This window comes from Nomascus leucogenys, chromosome 14, assembly GCF_006542625.1.
Source record: "Nomascus leucogenys isolate Asia chromosome 14, Asia_NLE_v1, whole genome shotgun sequence".
Classification (NCBI taxonomy): domain Eukaryota; kingdom Metazoa; phylum Chordata; class Mammalia; order Primates; family Hylobatidae; genus Nomascus; species Nomascus leucogenys.
This window is the reverse complement of record NC_044394.1, coordinates 85,761,932-85,780,576: the sequence shown is the minus strand read 5'-3', so window position 1 is coordinate 85,780,576 and position 18,645 is coordinate 85,761,932. Positions and strand designations below refer to the sequence as shown.

Below are 18,645 nucleotides of genomic sequence, written 5' to 3'. Positions count from 1 at the left end.
TCACAGGCCACTCACTCGAGGGTCTCAGAGCCCCCACACTAGCGAACACAGGCGTGCGGAGTGCCTCTCCCAGCTCCAGGGAGGGGACCAGCGATGTGTTTTGTAGCAGATACAGGACCCACCAACAGCCTGTGCCTCTGGTGCGCTGGCCAGACGAGAAGCCCAAAGCCTTCAGCCTTTGAGAAAGAGGTGCCTTTATCTGAAAATAACTACAGCCAGCCCTCCATGTCCACAGGTGCCGCATCCGCAGATTCAACCAATTTTGGATTAAAAAAAAATGTAAATAACAAAAATAAATGTAAAATAACAATACAACAAAAAAAAATCCAAATTTTAAAAATACAGCATAGCAGCTATTTACACAGCATCAACACCGTATCAGATATGGTGGGCAAGCTAGCGAGGGTTTGAGGTGTGCCGGAGGACATGTGCTGCTTGTACGCGGATGCCACACCCTTTCGTATCGGGGACTGAGCTGCGCAGGTTTTGCTATCCGAGGGGTCCTGGAACCCATACCCCATTGATACCAAGAGACAACCCTGTTTAATCGCTGGGCTTAACTGGGTGTTTTCTGTTGTTGAAGATCCCAGAAGAGCACGACCTGGAGAGTCAGATCCGCAAGGAGCGGGAGTGGCGGTTCCTGCGAAACAGCCGCGTCAGGAGGCAGGCCCAGCAAGTCATCCAGAAGGGTAAGGGCACCCGCACAGCCAGTCAGGGGCTCATTTCAGGGGTTGGGCCTGGGGGGAGGGCCCCCTGTGAGCAGGCCCCCTGTGGCCCACGCACAACCTTCTCCAGCCATCCGCTGTCCCACAACAGACCCGCCCCCCACCCCGCCTCCCTCGCAGATAAGCACATCAAGGCTGGTGGAGATGAAGCTGCTCCTCCTCAAGGTTCTGCAGCCCAGAGTGCGGAAGGGAGGGGCTGGGTGGGATCAGCCATCGCCTGGGAAGAGGGCTCTCCCAGGACCCTGCCTCTTCCCCCGCAAGGGCAGCCCCCAGCCCTCGGGATTATCAGCACAGGTGGAACTCATGGAAGCGGAACTTTGCATGTTGACATTTCCGGAAGGGAAGGCCTCTGAGAGCTCACATCTCCCCACCCGGACAGGTGTCTTTGCACCAGGCCCCACAGATGCCGCGTCCTTCCTGGAAACAGGAAGTGAAAATGCCAGGCCCTGGTTTCCTCAGCTGGCCTCCACCTTGTCCCTGAAATGGTGGCCAGCTCTATCACCCCACACTTCAGTCATGATTTTCTTAAACCTTCTCCCAGATTTGCCACCAGACGCCAAATCACCCCCTTCATCCACCTCATTGTTTGCTCTCCCAGCTGCACCCGGGGTGGAGCGGCAGGGAGCAGCCCAGGAGGGGGCGGTGTGTGCTGCTACAGATGGCGGAGGGAGCTCCTTGCGGAAGAGATCCGGGCTGCAGGCGGCCCCGGTCACAGAGACTATGTGGGGAGTGGGGAGGCCCTGAGAGTCAACACAGCAATGAGGGTGTCAGGCAGCCCCATCCCAGGGACCCTGGCATCTCCCCAGGATCCGGGAGAGTACGGGGGCCCAGGCCTAGCCTTGTGGCCCCACCGAGGGCACTGAGGGCACGGAGCAGCAGTGGTGTCTCTACACTCCTCCCCCTGCCCCCATGGCCACAGGCTCCCACCACTGAGCCAGCTCTGGCTGGGGGACCTCAAGCTGCCCCCAACCACATCAGCGCCATCAAAAGTCAAGGACTCTGACCCCAGTCTGCAGGTTTATTGTTTTGACCTTGCATCTCTGTCCTGTAAAATTCTGGAGATTATTATGGGTTACTTTCTGAAGTTGAGGTTGATGACCCGTAAGATGCCGTCCCTCCTGCCAAAGCCGAGGGCCCTGCCCGCTCTGTCCAGGCCCTGCCTGCAGGCAGCACAGGCGCCATGAGCTCGTCCTCAGAGAGCACGCCTAGGCCCAGCTCACACCTCTGCTCTGCTGAGCACCGAAGACACTGCTGACTTCTGGTACCAGCAACGTTTCTGAAGCACGTTCCCACACAGCTCTCCCTGTGAAGGTCTGCGGGTCATCTCGCATTAACGCAGACAGTGGCTGTTGTGCTGAAAGCTAATTGTGGTTGTTTGTAGCCCTCTGTGCATCTGGAGAGCTGGTAGCAGACCAGGTTTAAAGCATCGCATGTTGCGATCCGGTGCATGCTGCCCCGGCAGCTGCCGCTGAACCTTGCAGCCAGGGTGGCTTTCTCCAGCAGAGAGAACACCCCCTGCTGGATGAGGCGTCTCCGGGTGGCGGCGACAGGAGGCTGTTTTCCTGGAGGTTAGCGGTTCTCTAGGACCCCAGCCTGCTAGCTGGGATGGCCAGGCCAGCACACGGTGGCTGCCTGCTGCCTGAGACAGGCTTGGGAGCTGAGTCTGGCTCACACAGTTCAACATCTGAAGATGAGCTGGCCCCTGTTGGCCAAGGTGATGCTCTGGCCTAGAGCCTGTGGTCAGAATTGAGCAGGGCGTGAAACAGAGCTGGCATTCAAGACCCAAAACCGAGATTTCTAGACCAAAAGAAAAAAAAAGAATATATTTGTAAACCAGAGTTGAGAGTTCTCTTTGTGAAAAAAGGGAGAGAGTTTGTCCAGACACACAAAGGAGGAGCTGCTGAGCTGCTGGAGACACCACCAAACGAGGCCTCAAGACACAGGGGACGGTGCCAGCGGGCGTAGTGCCGGGAGTCACTGAGGAGTGAGGCCACGCCCTCCTCCCAGTCCTCTGTCCTTGGAATTCGGATTCAGTGCAGGCGTTTATTTCCATTTAACAGCCAACTGTGTGCTGGGAAAGATGTGAGCATTGAGAAAAAGGAGAAACTGATGCCTGTAGATGGAAGAGAACCAGAGAAGTCGGCGTCACCCAGGAGATGGGGTTGGGAAAGCCCTGTGTCACGCAGGCCCCTGCCCGGCTCTTCAGCCTTCTCCTGGGCGACATTCACGACCTTGGCTGTCACGCGCTGATTTTCAAACGTACCAAATGCGTGGGCTAGGTGGGGTTTCCCTTTGTCTTTCAGTGCTTAAAATTATGCCCAAACTCTGTCCAAAACTCCCTGCAGCTGAGAATGGAGGCACCACTAGAGTAACATGGTGTTGCCGCCTCACCAAAGGCTTCGGGCTTGCCTGCCTCTGTGAGTGCGGCCCCTCCTTGTATAACGTGGCATTCATTTCCTTTCCGTGGTTCTGGGTGTTTGCTGGGGACTGAGTGTTGGAAACAGTAGCTCACCCAAGGTGCCGAGCACACACCAAGCATCAGTGAGGCTTCAGCCCGCAGACACCGCGGCCCTGGTGCCACCTGGACAGTGCCAGGCATGAGCAGAGGGGCTGTCAGCTGCTGGAGGTGGGTGGCCCTGGCTGTGCTTAAGCCCAGTTCAGAGCGGCCTGCAGCAGAGTGCCCCGACGGTAGCCTCCTTCTGTTGTAGGACTTTTTAGTTCAGCTAAAAACGGGGTCCTTGTCACACGACCATGAAAAATTAGGCTCCCAGACACTTTGAAGGGTGAGAAGGGCAGGATTTATTGGGTGAGAAGGAAAAAACGGGAAACGGGGCCTCCCCGCAAAGCCGGAGTCCTGCTGGTACACTTCCCGCCTCGCAGATTGGATCCCAGTTTCTACCCCGGATCAGGAGGCTGGATCCTCCCCCTGCAAAGGGCACCAACTCGTGGCTCCCCCCGTTGTCCCAGTGTGCAGGCTGGTGGGAGTTTCTCTGGGGACCCCTTTATACTTGGCTGTCTCACTTCCTGCCAGAGCACAAGCCCACCGCTTCCCACAAGGAAGACTTGAGGCCTGCCACGGTCCTCTGAGCCAGACCAGAAGTTCAGGTGAGGACATGGTTAGTAAGAGCCAGGCGGCTTCTCTCTGCACCATCTGGAGCTGTGTCTCCGGCTGAGGAAGGCTTGGGGGTCCCCAAGACACCCTCTTGGTTGCCCAGAGGGCACGCAGGTGACCTCAGCCAAGGCCAGGAGGCAGCCTGGCTTGTGTCCTTGGCGCCACAACAGACAGTGAGGCTTATGCACCTACAGGTGGCCAGCTGCCCTCTCAGTCACCAAGATGTGTTGGAATCCATCTTGACGCCCTCCGGATTTTTAGCTTCCTTTTATGGTTCCTTCTAGAACAAAGCCTTTCAGAGTCACAAGGGACTTACTTCCTAGTGCTCGTGTTTGGGGGTCTGGCAGTTAAGTCCACATTCCCCTCTTCTGTTAAATCTGTGATTCTGTAATAGATCCCTCAGTCAAGGAAGTTCATAGTTATCGTCTTTCTAGACTGAAAGACCCCTGGACTTTGGCTACAGTGTGGATCCTGGCAACCACACCCGTGTCTCCTCCTTAAGTCTGTTACGAATCAGAGCCCTACCGAGCTTATTCTGAAACCTTTAGCACTTTCTTCATATAATCCGACCCAGATAAATTTGTACAAACCTGACCACTGCTGACAAGTATTGGCCGAATGCTTCCACATATCCAGCTCGGCATCAGGAGCTTTGGGGGTTTTGAGCAAAGGCATTAACCCTGCGGCCAGGGCCCTGGGCCCTCATTCTGGGTACTCAGTGGCTGCCGTCACCCCGAGAGCCCAGATGTACCTGCTCCTCAGCAGGTGGTCAGGCCCCTCCCTTCAGTCCCTGCTTTTCTTCTGCTTCCTTTGTGCCTCTCCAAGTCCCCAAGGTATTGACGTTGGCCATGATAAGATACATCGGGAATATTTATTGTAAATTAAGACTGGCTTGCCGGGCATGGTGGCTCATGTCTGTAATCCCAGCCCTTTGAGAGGCCGAGGTGGGTGGATCACTTGAGGTCAGGAATTTGAGACCAGCCTGGCCAACATGGTGAAACCCCGTCTCTACTAAAAATACAAAATTAGCTGGGCGTGGTGGCAGATGCCTGTAATGCCAGCCACTCAGGAGGCTGAGGCAGGAGAATCACTTGAACCAGGGAGGCAGAGGTTGCAGTGAGCCAAGATCTCACCACTGCACTCCAGCCTGGGCAACAGAGCAAGACTCCATCTCAAAAAATAAAAAAGACTGGCTACTGGCTGGGTGTATACCCATAATCCCAACACTTAAGGAGGCCGAGGCGGGAGGATCACTCGAGCCCAGGAATTTGAGACTACCCCAGGCAACATAGTAAGGCCCTGTCTCAACAAAAAACAAAAAAAAAGTAGCCAGGTGTGGTGGTGCGCGCCTATATCCCCAGCTACGTGCAGAGTTGAGGCGCGGGAGGATCGCTTGAGCAGGAGGTGGAAGCTGCAGTGAGCCATGATCGCACCACTGTACTCCAGCCAGGGCGACAGAACAGGACACTGTCTTTAAAAAATAAAAAAGGGGCCCGGCACGGTGGCTCACGCCTGTAATCCCAGCACTTTGGGAGGCCGAGGCGGGCAGATCACAAGGTCAGGAGATCAAGACCATCCTGTCTCACACGGTGAAACCCCATCTGTACTAAAAATACAAAAAATTAGCCGGGCGTGGTGGCGTGCACCTGTAGTCCCAGCTACTTGGGAGGCTGAGGCAGGAGAATGGTGTGAACCCGGGAGGTGGAGCTTGAAGTGAGCCAGGATTGCACCACTGCACTCTAGCCTGGGCGACAGAGGGAGACTCCGTCTCAAAAAAATAAATAAATAAAAAAAGGGGAAAAGATGCTGGCTCCTGGATCCACTCTTGCATGTTTCTTTTGACAGGCATTACGAGATTGGACGACCAAATATTTCTGAACAGGAACCCCGGCGTCCCCTCTGTGGTGAAATTCCACCCCTTCACACCGTGTATCGCCGTAGCCGACAAGGACAGCATCTGGTATGCGCCACGCTTGTCAGGCCTCCCTTCCGGCTGACCGACAGCCCCAGCGATGCCCTGTTCACCCCGATCACCACTCCTCTTCCTTGAAAAGCAGATGCAAGGCACTCACCCCGAGGCCCTTAGCACTGTTTCCTGAGAAACGGCCCTACTCACCTTCTCCTCGTTGACTGAGCCCCACCCACACCTGCCCCGGGCCTGGCTCTGTCCTTGTCACTGAAGGACAGTCCAGAGTCCTGCCTGCAGGTCAGAGGGGAGTGGCAGGAGCTCCCCAATCACACTTGTAATAGAGGCGTACACAGGGGGCCCAGCTTGCTGCCCTGCCCACAGAAGCAAGTATGTGATAGACAAGCAGTAAGAAGATGCTAGGTGCCCCAGGAGAGAAGTGAGTTTAACTCACAGCAGTATCGCCCTTAGTGATGGAGACAGTACCCACTTCACGGGCGAGGGCAGTGGGAGGGGGTTCCTTTTAGAGTTTAGAGTTTATAAAATCCCTGTGGTTTACACCTCCGTTTATTTTTCCTCTCTTTTTAAAAATTTTGGTAAAACATACATAGCCTAAAATTTGCCATTTTAACTGTTTTGAGTGCACAGCCAGTGGCATTAAGCGTATTCACATTGTTATGCAACCATCACACCCCCATTGGTCTCCAGAACCTTCTCATCGCACAAAACCAAAACTTGGTCCCCATCAGACACCAGCTCCCCATTCCTCCATCCGCCTGAGCCAGTGTTCCACTTTCTGTCTCTCTGAAGTGGCCCACGCTAGGAGCCTCATACCAGTGGAGTCACCCGGGATTTGGCCCTTTGTGCCTGGCTTATTGGGCTCAATGTAGTGTCTTTAAAGTTCCTCCAAGCTATAGCACATGTCAGAATTTCCTTGTCATGGCTGAGTAATATTCCACTGTGTGGACGGACAACACTTTGTCTTACCGTTCATCTGTTCATGGACACCTGGGTTGCTTCCACCTTTGGGCTATTGGGAATAACACTGCTGTGAACATTGGTGTACAAGTATCTGTTCAAGTTCCTGCTTTCTGTTTTTTGGGGATGCGCCCAGAGTGGAATTGCTGGACCATATGGTGATGCTCTCTTTAATTTTCAGAGGAACCACCAGGCTGTTTTCCACAGGAAATCCCCTTCCCTTCCCGCCCGCATAGCCTGTGGCTCCAATTTCCCACATCCTTGCCAGCACTGTTATTCTCCCTTTGTTTGTTTGTTTGGAGATAGGGTCTCACTTTGTTGTCCAGGCGGTCTTGAGCTCCCAGGCTCCAACAATCCTCCTGCTTCAGCCTCCCAAGTAGCTAGGACGACAGGTGTGAGCCGCCGTGCCCGGCTGTGGTTTGTGGTTTTTTGATAGCAGCCATCCCGGTGGGTTTCAGGAGGTATCTCACTGTAATTTGGGTTTGCAGTTTCCTAATGACTTTTTTATTCCTCTCTTCTTCCCTTAAGCTTTTGGGATTGGGAGAAAGGGGAGAAGCTGGATTACTTCCACAACGGGAATCCTCGGTACACAAGGGTCACGGCCATGGAGTATCTGAACGGCCAGGACTGCTCACTTCTGCTGACGGCCACAGGTGAGCGGGGTTTGCACAGCCGGGATTGGAACCTAGGGTCTGGAGTAGTGGCAGGGAGGGTGTGCGATCCTGAGATGTGTTTGCACATCTGTCTTACAGAAAGCCCTGCTCACACGCGAGGGCCACTGTCATTCAGAAGTGGGGAGGTTTATGAGGGAAAGGCCTTCAGCAGCGGAGACAGGAAAGCAAAGATGACCCCATCCTTGAGGGTCCCAGGGACTTGTCTTCTCATCTCGGTCCTCCAGCCCTTCCAGCACCAGGAAAAGCCTCTGACAACCTCTGTCCTTAAACCCCTGTGAGAGACCCGGTGGGTCCCACGTGACACCCGAGAATCAGGGAAGAATGCCCCAAGCCACAACACATGCCAGGTCCTCCCTGGCCAGGTTCTCCTGGCATCGCTGGCTCGTTTGCCAGTTGCTGTCCCCACCGGGAGCTGGCACTCACCCTCCTCTGGTCCTGTCCTGCACCCGAAAGGATATTGTTGACCGTCAAGGTCGCTGACCAGTGGTTCATTGCTGTAGTGGGTCTCACTCTGGTTTTGGTTTTCTTGGATTTTGGGGGGTTTTTTTGGAGGGGGTCCGAAATGTCTTAGTTTCACCCTCACTTTGGAACAATCGTTTCCACGTCAGCTACCCCATGTTGACAGTCGTTTTCCTTTAGCGCTTTGAAAACATGCGTCCACTCCCTGTCACTGATGAGAAGTCGCTGTCAGTCACACTGCACTTCCTGTAGAGATTAGACAGCGCTGGGCGGGAGGCAGGCGGGAGAGGCCAGCGCAGCTGAGGAAAGTGAAGGCAGACACCCGGATCCCACCCAGCCTGTCTCCGTTGGCTCCAGCCCCTGGACACCTGAGCCTCTGAGAGTGTCGGGCTGGTTGTTCTGACAAGTGCGCAGCCCTCTCGGTGTGGTTTTGCGGGCTCCTGGTGGGATGTGTGGCCATGGGGACGTGTCCTTGTGCAGCCCCTCCTCCGAGCACTGCCACCTCAGGACCAAGTAGCATCAACCCATGTCACAAGCCCATCTTTGTCCCTGTAGCTGTCAGACATGACTGGGAGGAGATGCATAGTTGGGGCGGGGACAGGGGCGAGGGGGCAAGGGACCAGCCAGGCTCAGCCCATGGTTTCAGAGAGGCCAGATGTGAGCATCTCCGAGCACCAGAGGGAGAGGGCAGTTCCTTGGCCGAGTGAGCGAGCGCTGGAGCAGGGCCAGGGTCCTTTACAGAACGGGCTCCAGACAGCAGTAGAAGGGCTCCAGCTCCAAAACCGGGAACGTTTGGCGTGTGGGATGGAAAGCGGAGAGCAGGACAGGCAGGCGGGTGGTGGCGAGGCCGTCGTCCACCAGGGCAGTCAGCTGGGACTTGAAGAGGCCTGAGGGCCGCGCAGGAGGGGCTGGGGGGGTCCTGGAAGGTTCCAAGAACCCGCATGCTTTCCCCACACCCAGGCCGACCTCCCTGCCCATCCGCTGGAGGGTGCGGAGGGCCGTTCCCTCCATTCTAAGCCCCGAGGAGCAGGGCGGTGCGTCCCTGCCCACATCTTAGGCGGAGAGCCCAGACGTCTGCATTGTCCCTTCAAGTCAAGGCTACTCTCTCTGCGGAGCACAGAGAGGAATGGGGCGGAGGGTGCGGGGGTCCTCTGTGAAGCTGGCCTTTTGTTCTGCTCCCTGGCACAGGCTGGCTCACCAGAGGGTAAAACACAGCCCCACCCACCCAACTGAGCTTCACCCGCCTGCCTCCCCGCCAGGGAACCCGATGCCCTGGAGCTGGAGGAAGGAAGGGCAGCCAAACCTCAGAGTTGAGCTCTGTGGCCAGGGTGGGATGGGATTGTGGTCTCCCATCCCCCGGGCTGCGACTCCTCCTGCTGGCTCACCCAGATGTGGATCTGAGGGCAGAGTCCAGTCGGTGGGCACCCAGAGATCTGGAACCACAGGTAGTGAGTCAGGCTGCCCGCCCAGGGTCACTGCAGCACGTCTGCCAGGAAGGGCTCTTACCACCATGCACAGAGCACAGGCCAGGCCAGTGAGGGGCCCGGTTCACATCCTTTCCTCTCTCCCTCCCCAGACGATGGTGCCATCAGGGTCTGGAAGAATTTTGCTGATTTGGAAAAGAACCCAGAGATGGTGACGGCGTGGCAGGGGCTCTCGGACATGCTGCCAACGACGCGAGGTGGGTCCGCCCGGCTCCTCCCCAGAGCAGAATGTGTTCCCGGGGCTGCGCACACACTCAGAGTTCCAAGGCCCTTCTGGGGCTGTCTCTAAACAGGCTGCTCCACCTCAGAGTCCCCAAAATCCTAAAGCAACAGCTCCCCGCCGATGTCCCCAAAAGCGTGAGAGCCCCAGGGCCCTGAGTGCACTGCCTGGCCGGAGTCCCAGCCCTGGGCGTGGTCTCAGCCACTCGTGAGTGCCCCTGTCCCCAACCTTCATCCTTGGCTTGCAGACATGTGCTGCTTGGGACAGCATCACTGCTGGCAGGGCCTAAAGGGCACGCATCGCGCACTCTTTGGACTTAAATTTAACTCCTCCTTGGGAGTCGGGGTGCACATGGCTACCTGGGGCCTCACATGCTCGCTGGCATGCCCGGGCTGGTGGGACGGAGTGGCTGCAGTGCCGGCTCTGGGTACAGTTCTGCGTGTTGCCTGAACCGCTGCACAGCCTGGGCAAGGGGCGAGGCGCAGGCCCGCAGGTCCTTCTGGAAGGACTCAAGCAGGAGTTAGGAGGCTCCCGGGGTCAGGCTTCTGGGTCTGGATTTCCAGAGGCCTCTGCAGCGCCAGGCGTTCGCCTCTAGGAGTCATCGCCCTTCAATGGATCCTGCAGCCCTTGGTGATGCTCAGAGTGAACGAATTAGCCCGCCGGCCCCCCTCTGCCGGCTCCTGCCAGTTTGTGATTTCTGTGTCTTCGTCTGTAGCCTGTGGATGTGGCCTTACACCTCGTGGTCAGCCGTCCGTGTGGGGCCTGCCCTGGTTCTGCCCTAGGTCGCATGGCTCTGTCTCCGCCCTTCTGTCTGAGTGCCTGTCCCGGGAGATGCCAACCCTCACGTGCCACAGGGGACGTCATGGGGGCAGCTCCAGGGTGGACATTGCCTCGAATGTTGGATTTTTTTCAATGTAGCCATGTTCTTAAGTTTCATCCTGTGAAAACAGTCACACCCCGCACTCCATGGGGGCCCTTTCCTGTTGCTTCTGTCCTGATCTCCAGGCTCTGCTTCGCCCGCGAGGCAACCCTCTTCTGGGGTATGACAGCTTCCCTGGGACAGGGCAGGAAAAGTGAGCCCCAGCCCGGGGCCCTGGTCCAGGAGGGGTCCCGGGAGATAGCTGGATGGCCAGCCTGGGGGTCAGGCCACTCACCGGCCATCGTGTGTGTCTCCGAAAGACCAATTTTGGTGACACTGTGTCATTTGCTAGAGAGGAAAGATCACTGTGTGATAGGCTTTCCAGGCTGTCTTCCTGGGGTCGCTCAGAGGCAGTGGTGCCGTGGAAGGAGCTGGGCTTCGGCACGGGAGCGCCTGGCTGAGCCCTGGCCCTGCCTTGCCCTTTCTCTTGTTTACTTTTATGAAAACCTCCCTCCCTGTCCAAGGCTCGGACCTGCCGGAAATGCAGTGCTGGAAGGACACAGCCGCGGGTGGCCCCAGGGTCCGTGAGACGCCCGTGGAAGCATCCACACATCCACGCCCAGCTGGCCCCGGGATCCCTGAGATCCCCCGGAAGCATCCACACGTCCACACCGGGCCACGCTGCAGGAGACAAGACTTGGCAGCCTGTGCTGCCCCACGGGCTCTCAGTCTCTCCGGGTCAGGACGGCGGTGCCCAGCTTACAATCAGGAAGCAGCCCTGAGGAGAAGAGCGGCCTTCTCGGCCCAGACCCCCCCAGTGCTTCCTTCAGAGTGGGAGCCTGTGCTGCACTTCAGGGGTCTCGGGGTTGGAGAACGAGGCTCTCACCACAGGGGAAGGCAGCAGAGGCGTCTCGCCAGGCGTAAGAGCTCCAGGCCCCAGTCCCTGAAGGCCGTGCCAGCTGTGGGCTGGGGCCACCAGGCACAGCTCTGGGCTCCCTGAGGTCGCACAGGACATGGGAAACCTGGGTGTGGGCGGCAGGTGGGTGTGTCACTACTGCTGCGGCTTTGCTATGTGTCCAGGACTGGTTCAAACCAGTTCACTCGGCATCACAGAATCTGAACTGAAAAAGGACTTAGGGTTCACCTGACTACACCCCTCCATGGCAGGACGCTCGGGCCGAGGGACAGCTGCCCGGAGCCTCTGGTTCAGATGGACACCTGAGGCCCAGGGTCAGGCTGGGCCGTGTCCCCCACGCTGGCATGTCACCGCCCTACCTGGGTACGTCGGCCTGCGTGCTGGAGACAGGGCCTTTACAGAGGTGATTAAGGTCAAACCAAGTCACCAGGGTGGCCCTAACCCAGTGTGCCCCATGTCCTTATAAGAAGAGGCCACCAGGACACAGACACAGGTGCAGGGACAGGTGGGCGTTCCTGGGACGCCGGCTCGGCACTCACCCAACGAGATCATGGTGTCAAGGGAGGGCCCGAGTTCCAGCAGGTTGCTGGAGGGCGTCTCACGGGCCTGAGAGTAATTATTTGTCATCGATTGGAGTAACACTGCCTAAATCCAGAGCCGTGAACGCTGACCACAGCACAGCCACCACTCTTCTTGAAAGTCACAGTCACCAGGACCCGGCGTTGGCATTTGATAGATTAATGGTATTAGCAGGTTGGTTTCCCTCCACAGTGTTACATTTAAGGGAATAAACAACTCACATGAATGGCCAAGGGCCGAAGACAGAAACGGTGCTCTCCATCTTCGTCAGGTGCTCACGGAGGACCCACCGCACATCTCATCTGGTCACCACGGGGATCCGTGGAGCCGCAGAGGTTTCATCTTCCCCTGGAACTGAGGAGCTCAGGACCTCTGCCAGCTTCTGCTGCAGGGAGCCTGCAGGAGGCCCAAGGCGTGACCTCCGCTTGCCCCGGCCCCCACTCGCCTCTCCCGGACCCGCTTGCCCAGTCGGGCACACGCAAGCCAGGCTCCCCCACGTTGCCCTGAGACTGGTGCTTTGGAGGCTGTTTCTTGTTTTCTGGCATCGGGAATGTTCTCCATGTACCCATTCTCACCTTTTCCCTCTGTTTGTTCTGCTCCTGTCACTGCTGTTCCCAGGGCACCTCTCTGTTCTTCCCTACCCAAGGTGTCGCTTCCTGGCAGAGTCACCAGGAGGATCGTGCCTGGGACATGGCTGCTGCCCCCCAGGTGACCATGCAGTCTAGGAGCGCAGAGCCCAGACCCATGCATCTCTCCCTTCTCTTTTTCCTTTCTTTTTTTTTTTTTTTTTTTTTTTGAGATGGAGTCTCACTCTGTTGCCCAGGCTGGTGTGCAGTGGCGTGATCTTGGCTCACAGCAACCTCTGCCTCCCGGGTTCAAGTGATTCTCCTGCCTCAGCCTCCCAAGTAGCTGGGACTACAGGATCGCACCACCACGCCCGGCTAATTTTTGTATTTTTAGTACAGACGGAGTTTCACCGTGTTGGCCAGGATGGTCTCGATCTCCTGACCTCAGATGATCCACCCGCCTTGGCCTCCCACAGTGCTGGGATTGCAGGTGTGAGCCACCACGCCCGGCCTGTGCATCTTCCAAGTTGTGCAGCCACCACCTTTATCTAGTTCCAGAAGATTCTCATCACCCCAGAAGGCAACTTGCTGCCCATTAAAGCAGTTTCTTCCCATAGATTCTTATTTATATATCTATTTTTGAGACAGATTCTTGCTGTCACCCAGGCTGGAATGCAGTGGCACCATCACGGCTCACTGCAGCCTCGACCGCTCAGGGCTGAGGCAATCCTCCCACCTCAGCCTCCTGAGTAGCTGGGACCACAGGTCCACGCCCCACAGCCAGCTCCCATAGGTTCCTCACTTAAACAGAGAGAAACTTGGAGAATATCTGTGCTAAGCCAAGCCATCTGTGCTTGTGGATCTGCCCCCAGGTCTCAGAGTGGGGCCTCAGGGCCTCCTGGCGCAGCCTCCAGATGGCCGTGCCTCCAGGCAGGACAGCACTGAGCCACTAAAAGGGATGCACCAGGAACCCTGGGCGGCGTCCTCCTCGGTCACCCAGACGCCACTTCGCAAGAGCACGTCCAGGTGGGCAGCAAGCATCCTTCATGATGAATTTAGGTAACAGCATATCACGAGGGAGAGGGGACCCCAATTCTGTGTTTTCAGGTTCTGTCGGCTGCACAGCTGCAGCAGGAGCTGGGCTCTTCTGGGCAGAAACGGGGAAGCATGTGCCCTCCCGCCCGGTCACATGCCGGCCCTCACTCTGGTCACAAGGCCTCCCAGCGGAGGAGCGGGGCTGCAAGGTGAAAGCCTGTGATCCACCACGGCGCTCGTGCTTCTGACCTGTTGGGACATTTCTTCCTGCCTGGGTTCAGGTGTATCACAGTAGAGGGACTACACTTCTTTATTTGTTTGTTTTTGTTTGTTTTTGAGATGGGGTCTTGCTCTCACTGCAGCCTCAACCACCTGTGCTCAAGCGATCATCCCACCTCAGCCTCCCAACTAGCTGGACCACAGGCGCACACCACTACAGTGGCTAATCTTTTTTTTTTTTTTTTTTTTGAGACGGAGTTTCACTCTTATTGCCCAGGCTGGAGTACAATGGCGGATCTTGGCTCACTGCAACCTCCACCTCTCGGGTTCAAGCAATTCTCCTGCCTCAGCCTCCCGAGTAGTTGGGATTACAGGCGCCCATTGCCACACCCAGCTATTTTGTGTATTTTTAGTAGAGACGGTGTTTCACTATGTTGGCCAGGCTGGTCTCGAACTCCTGACCTCAGGTGATCCACCCGCCTCAGCCTCCCAAAATGCTGGGATTACAAGCATGAGCCACTGTGCCCGGCCTACATTGGCTAATCTTTTATTATTTGTAAAGACAAGGTCTCGCTATGTTGCCCAGGCTGGTCTTGAACTCCTGGGCTTAAGCAATCCTCCTGTCTCGGCCTCCCAAAGTGCTGGGATTACAGGTGTAAACACATCTGGCCTGGGACCGCATTTCAAAAGTAAAATAAAGAATGTATGTATGCCAGCAATTAACAACTAGAAAATGTAATTATAAAACATCCTGGGCCAGGCATGGTGGCTCACGCCTGTAATCCCAGAAGCCAAGGCAAGTGGGTCACCTGAGGTCAATAGTTCAAGACCAGCCTGACCAACATGGTGAAACCCCATCTCTACTAAAAACATAAAAATTAGCTGGACGTGACAGGCGCCTGTAATCCCAGTTACTCAGGAGGCTGAGGCAGGAGAATCACTTGAACCTGGGAGGCGGAGGTTGCAGTGAGCCAAGATCACACCACTGCACTCCCGCCTGGGCAAAAGAGCGAGACTACATCCCAAAAAGAAAGAAAGAGAGAAAGAAATCATAGACAACGGGAATAAAAACTGCAAGATACCTAGGAATGAATCCAACAAATGCGCCTTCTTCACAGATCAAAGCATAAACTCTAATTGAAGACTATAAAAGGCACATGCAGTGTTGATAGCGCCATAGCCATGGATGAAAAGACTGATCATTGTGGAGGTTGACAGTTCTCAAATTAATCTGTGGATTTATTAATACACTTTTGATTATATTCCCAGGAGAGATTTTTATAAAATGCAGACCAGCTGAGGCAATATTGAAGAGGCGCAGATGGCATTAAGAAGCTGCAATTGCAGGGCAGACAGGCCAAGAGGCACCAGGGCCCTCAGTGCAGCAGTGAGCCCAGAAGGGCCGCAAGTGGCAGGGTACCTCTGCGCGCTAGGGGAGGAGCCATGTTGCTAAATGGTGTTGGGACAGCTGATGCCATATAGAAAAAGATGCAGTGATACCCCTACCTCACACCATGCACAAAACACATCACAGTGAGAGACAACCCGTAAAAGACTTTCAGAGAAAAATCAAGAGGAAATCTTCATAACAGTGAGGAACAAAAAGACAGCTTGAACAAGAGATTGAGGATAAAGACATCAATAGGTTTGACTCTACAGACTTCTTCATGACCACAAGAAAAATGTCACGGTTGTAATGTAAGTGGCAGAATAAGACAGGATATTTGCAGTATCTACGAGTTACAGAATATATATAAAAATATGCGCAACTGTCTGACATGAAAAAAATGGCAAACACCACACATCGATAAGGATTTGGGGACGTTGGCTTGTGTGTTTCCTGCCAAGAGTGTAGATGGTCACCCATTTGGGGAATGAAATGGCCTTCCCCGGGGAGATCGAAGTCATGCAGGATGCATGACTGGCAGTTCCGTTTCTAGGCGTTTCCTTCTCCACCCGCAAGGACATGTGAAGTTGTTGACTGTGACATGGTTCACAAAGCCAGGGGCAGCTCAAATGACGGGGTTAGTTGTACAGTGGAAGGTAACACAAGATTAAATGAGTTAACCAGAGCTGTGTGTCTTGGGCCAGATAAATCCTCAAAGCCTAACATTAAAGAAGCAAGTTGCTAGAAAATGGGCCCCATTTTGACATTGAAGAGCCTTTTTGAAATGTGGAAGGCATGTTACATTGTTGGTGAGCGTGCGTAAGCAGGAAAACCTCAGCAGCCCCTGGGAGGCGCCCTCAGCCCAAGGGACAGCTCTCCTAGGCAGGCACAGGGGCAGACGATGCTTTTACTGTGTCTAAAATTATGCTTCTCTAAGAAAAAAAAGCAAACAACAGTAAATTGTTAGCAAAGTTAGAGCTGAGTGGTGGCTACAAGGATTACTATGGTGTTCTTTTCTGTATCTTAAAATAGTTACCATTACACTTTTAGAACTGAATCTGGTTTTAAATAGAGGCTGTCATGTGAGGTGGGGGTTGCTCTGCTCTGTCTAATCCCCACATAAAGGGCAGCCCTTGCCCCATTCTCTCCGTCCATCCCTTGCTGACGGCCGGCCGTCGAGAGTCAGCCCCTTGCTGTGTGGAGGCTGCCGGCCCGTGGCCCATGCCGAGCTCCTGTTTGTCTCAGAAGAACTGGCTTCCTCCAGCTTGGCAGGGCCAAAAGGAGGACCCTCATCTTCAAGGCTTGACAGCCTTCCTAAAGTCACCCAGACCTGCCAGTTCTGCCCAGGTGTCCAGACAGCAGGCATCTTAGACGTTCCTGGAAGGGTCTGCTCCAGATGGTGAGCACCTTAGACAAACATTCCTGGAAGGCACTGCTCCGAACAGTGGGCACCTAACATGTTCCTGGAAGGCACTGCTCCGGATGTTGGGCATCTTAGATGTTCCTGGAAGGCACTGCTCTGGACGGTGGGCACCTTAGACAGACGTTCCGGGAAGGCTCTGCTCCGGATGTTGGGCATCTTAGACGTTCCTGGAAGGCACTGCTGAAGACAGTGGGCACCTTAGACAGACGTTCCTGGAAGGCTCTGCTCCCTCTAGCAGATGCGTGGGGCATAGTCGAGTCAGGGGAAGACTCGGAGTTCCAGCTCAGAATCGTCTCCCCAGCCTGGACTTGGGAGTTCCAGCTCAGAATTGTCACCCCAGCCTCGACGTGGGGCACACCAGAGCCCCAGCGGGAGCTTATGTGAGGCATATGGACCCACCAGATGGGCTCGGGGGTGGCAAGGGTACCTTGGCGCCGCTGGCCAAGTGGCTGCCCAGAGCAGGCCCCAAAAGCCTGCCCAAAGCGAGGGCCCACAGGGTGACACCATGTCCCACTGTGTCTCTCCAGGAGCTGGGATGGTGGTGGACTGGGAGCAGGAGACCGGCCTCCTCATGAGCTCGGGAGACGTGCGGATTGTCCGGATCTGGGACACAGACCGTGAGATGAAGGTGCAGGTAACCATGCGGGGGTCCCCCAAGCCCCGGGCCTGTGGAGCAGTGTGTGCAGGGCTGGTCCTCGTCACAGAACCCAACACAGTGTGCAGTGAGGTCTGGCCATCCCAGGGGTGGAGGCAGGGCCTGGGAGGACAGTGCCGGGACAATGTCAGGAGGAGGCGTGGGCTTCCTGAGGCCTCTAGATGCAGGTGAACCGCAGCGCTCAGCCCCGCGCTGCAGTACGGCTCAGCCTGCGCGAGCTCTGAGTGTTTACAAGTAGTGTCTTCTCTCTGCAAATTAAGGAATGTCAGAAATCGGTAGGCTGAGCCATTGTAAATTAGAATGATTAATTATTTGGATGGTTGTGTTTTTTTTCTTTTGAGATGGGGTCTCACTCTGTCACCCTGCGTCACCCAGGCTGGAGTGCAGTGGTGCAATCACAGCTCATTGCAGCCTCAACCTCCCGGCCCAAGTGATCTTCCCACCTCACCCCCCCACAAGTAGCTGGGACTACAGGCATGCACCCCCATGCTTGGCTAATTTTTTTAACTTTTTGTAGAAACGGGGGTCTCAGCATTTGCCCAAGCTGGTCTCGAATTCCTGGCTCCAGCAATCTTCCTGCCTTGGCCTCCCAAAGCACTGGGATTACAGGTGTGAGCCACTACAGAAGATTTTTGCTTTTTTTTTTTTTTTTTTTAAGACAGAGTCTTGCTCTGTCGCCCCTCAGGCTGGAGTGCAGTGGCGCGATCTCGGCGCACTGCAAGCTCCACCTCCCGGGTTCATGCCATTCTCCTGCCTCAGCCTCCGAAGTAGCTGGGACTACAAGCGCCCGCCCCAGCTGATTTTTTTTTTTTTTTTTGTATTTTTAGTGGAGACGGCGTTTCACGTGTTAGCCAGAATGGTCTCTATCTCCTGACCTCGTGATCCGCCCACCTCAGCCTCCCAAAGTGCTGGGATTACAGGCGTGAGCCACTGTGCCCAGCCAGAAGCCTCTTTGCTTCTTAAAGCATCTGTTATTTTCAGTTTTGACAAAAAGCGGAATACATTGGTTTTGCCCAAGACAGCCTGGAAAAGTGGTAGAGACCTAAGCAGGCTGCGCTCAGCAGAAATCTAACTGCATTGACTTCATTTGGAGCAGAGGCCAGACCACAGATACTGTGAGGGGCAGCGCCTGAGGTGGCTTTAGAGCCAGGATTTCCTTCCCCCGGGTCCCCAGGGAGAGGTGTGGCGCAGAGGCCATCCCCAGCCTCTCTCCCGGGCGGGCCGTCTGGTGTCAGGAGGGATGGCTCAGCCCTGCTGTAGAGGGCGGTGTGGAGCAGGCCCAGCAGAGGGGAGGCCTGGGCACCCTCAGCTGCTCCAAGCCGCTGTGGTTGCTCTGGGCAGCAGCAGCCTGAGAACCTGGCCCAGGCCTTCCCGTGTGGTCAGCCTCCCCTCTGACGTGACCATGGATCCCGTGAGGCACCAGCAGCTTTCATGGCACCTTCTTTGGA

At 55.6% G+C, this 18,645-nt stretch overlaps 1 protein-coding gene across 1 annotated transcript in view; it reads left to right on the top strand.

The window, feature by feature from the left end:
* RPTOR (regulatory associated protein of MTOR complex 1) overlaps nt 1-18,645 on the top strand; it is a 412,605-nt gene that overhangs the window by 386,306 nt on the left and 7,654 nt on the right. Inside the window, exons 25-29 of the mRNA XM_030827216.1 lie at nt 584-689; nt 5,683-5,797; nt 7,250-7,374; nt 9,431-9,535; nt 17,070-17,176. Of these exons, the coding sequence (XP_030683076.1) occupies nt 584-689; nt 5,683-5,797; nt 7,250-7,374; nt 9,431-9,535; nt 17,070-17,176 (558 nt within the window). The remainder of the gene's footprint in view (nt 1-583; nt 690-5,682; nt 5,798-7,249; nt 7,375-9,430; nt 9,536-17,069; nt 17,177-18,645) is intronic.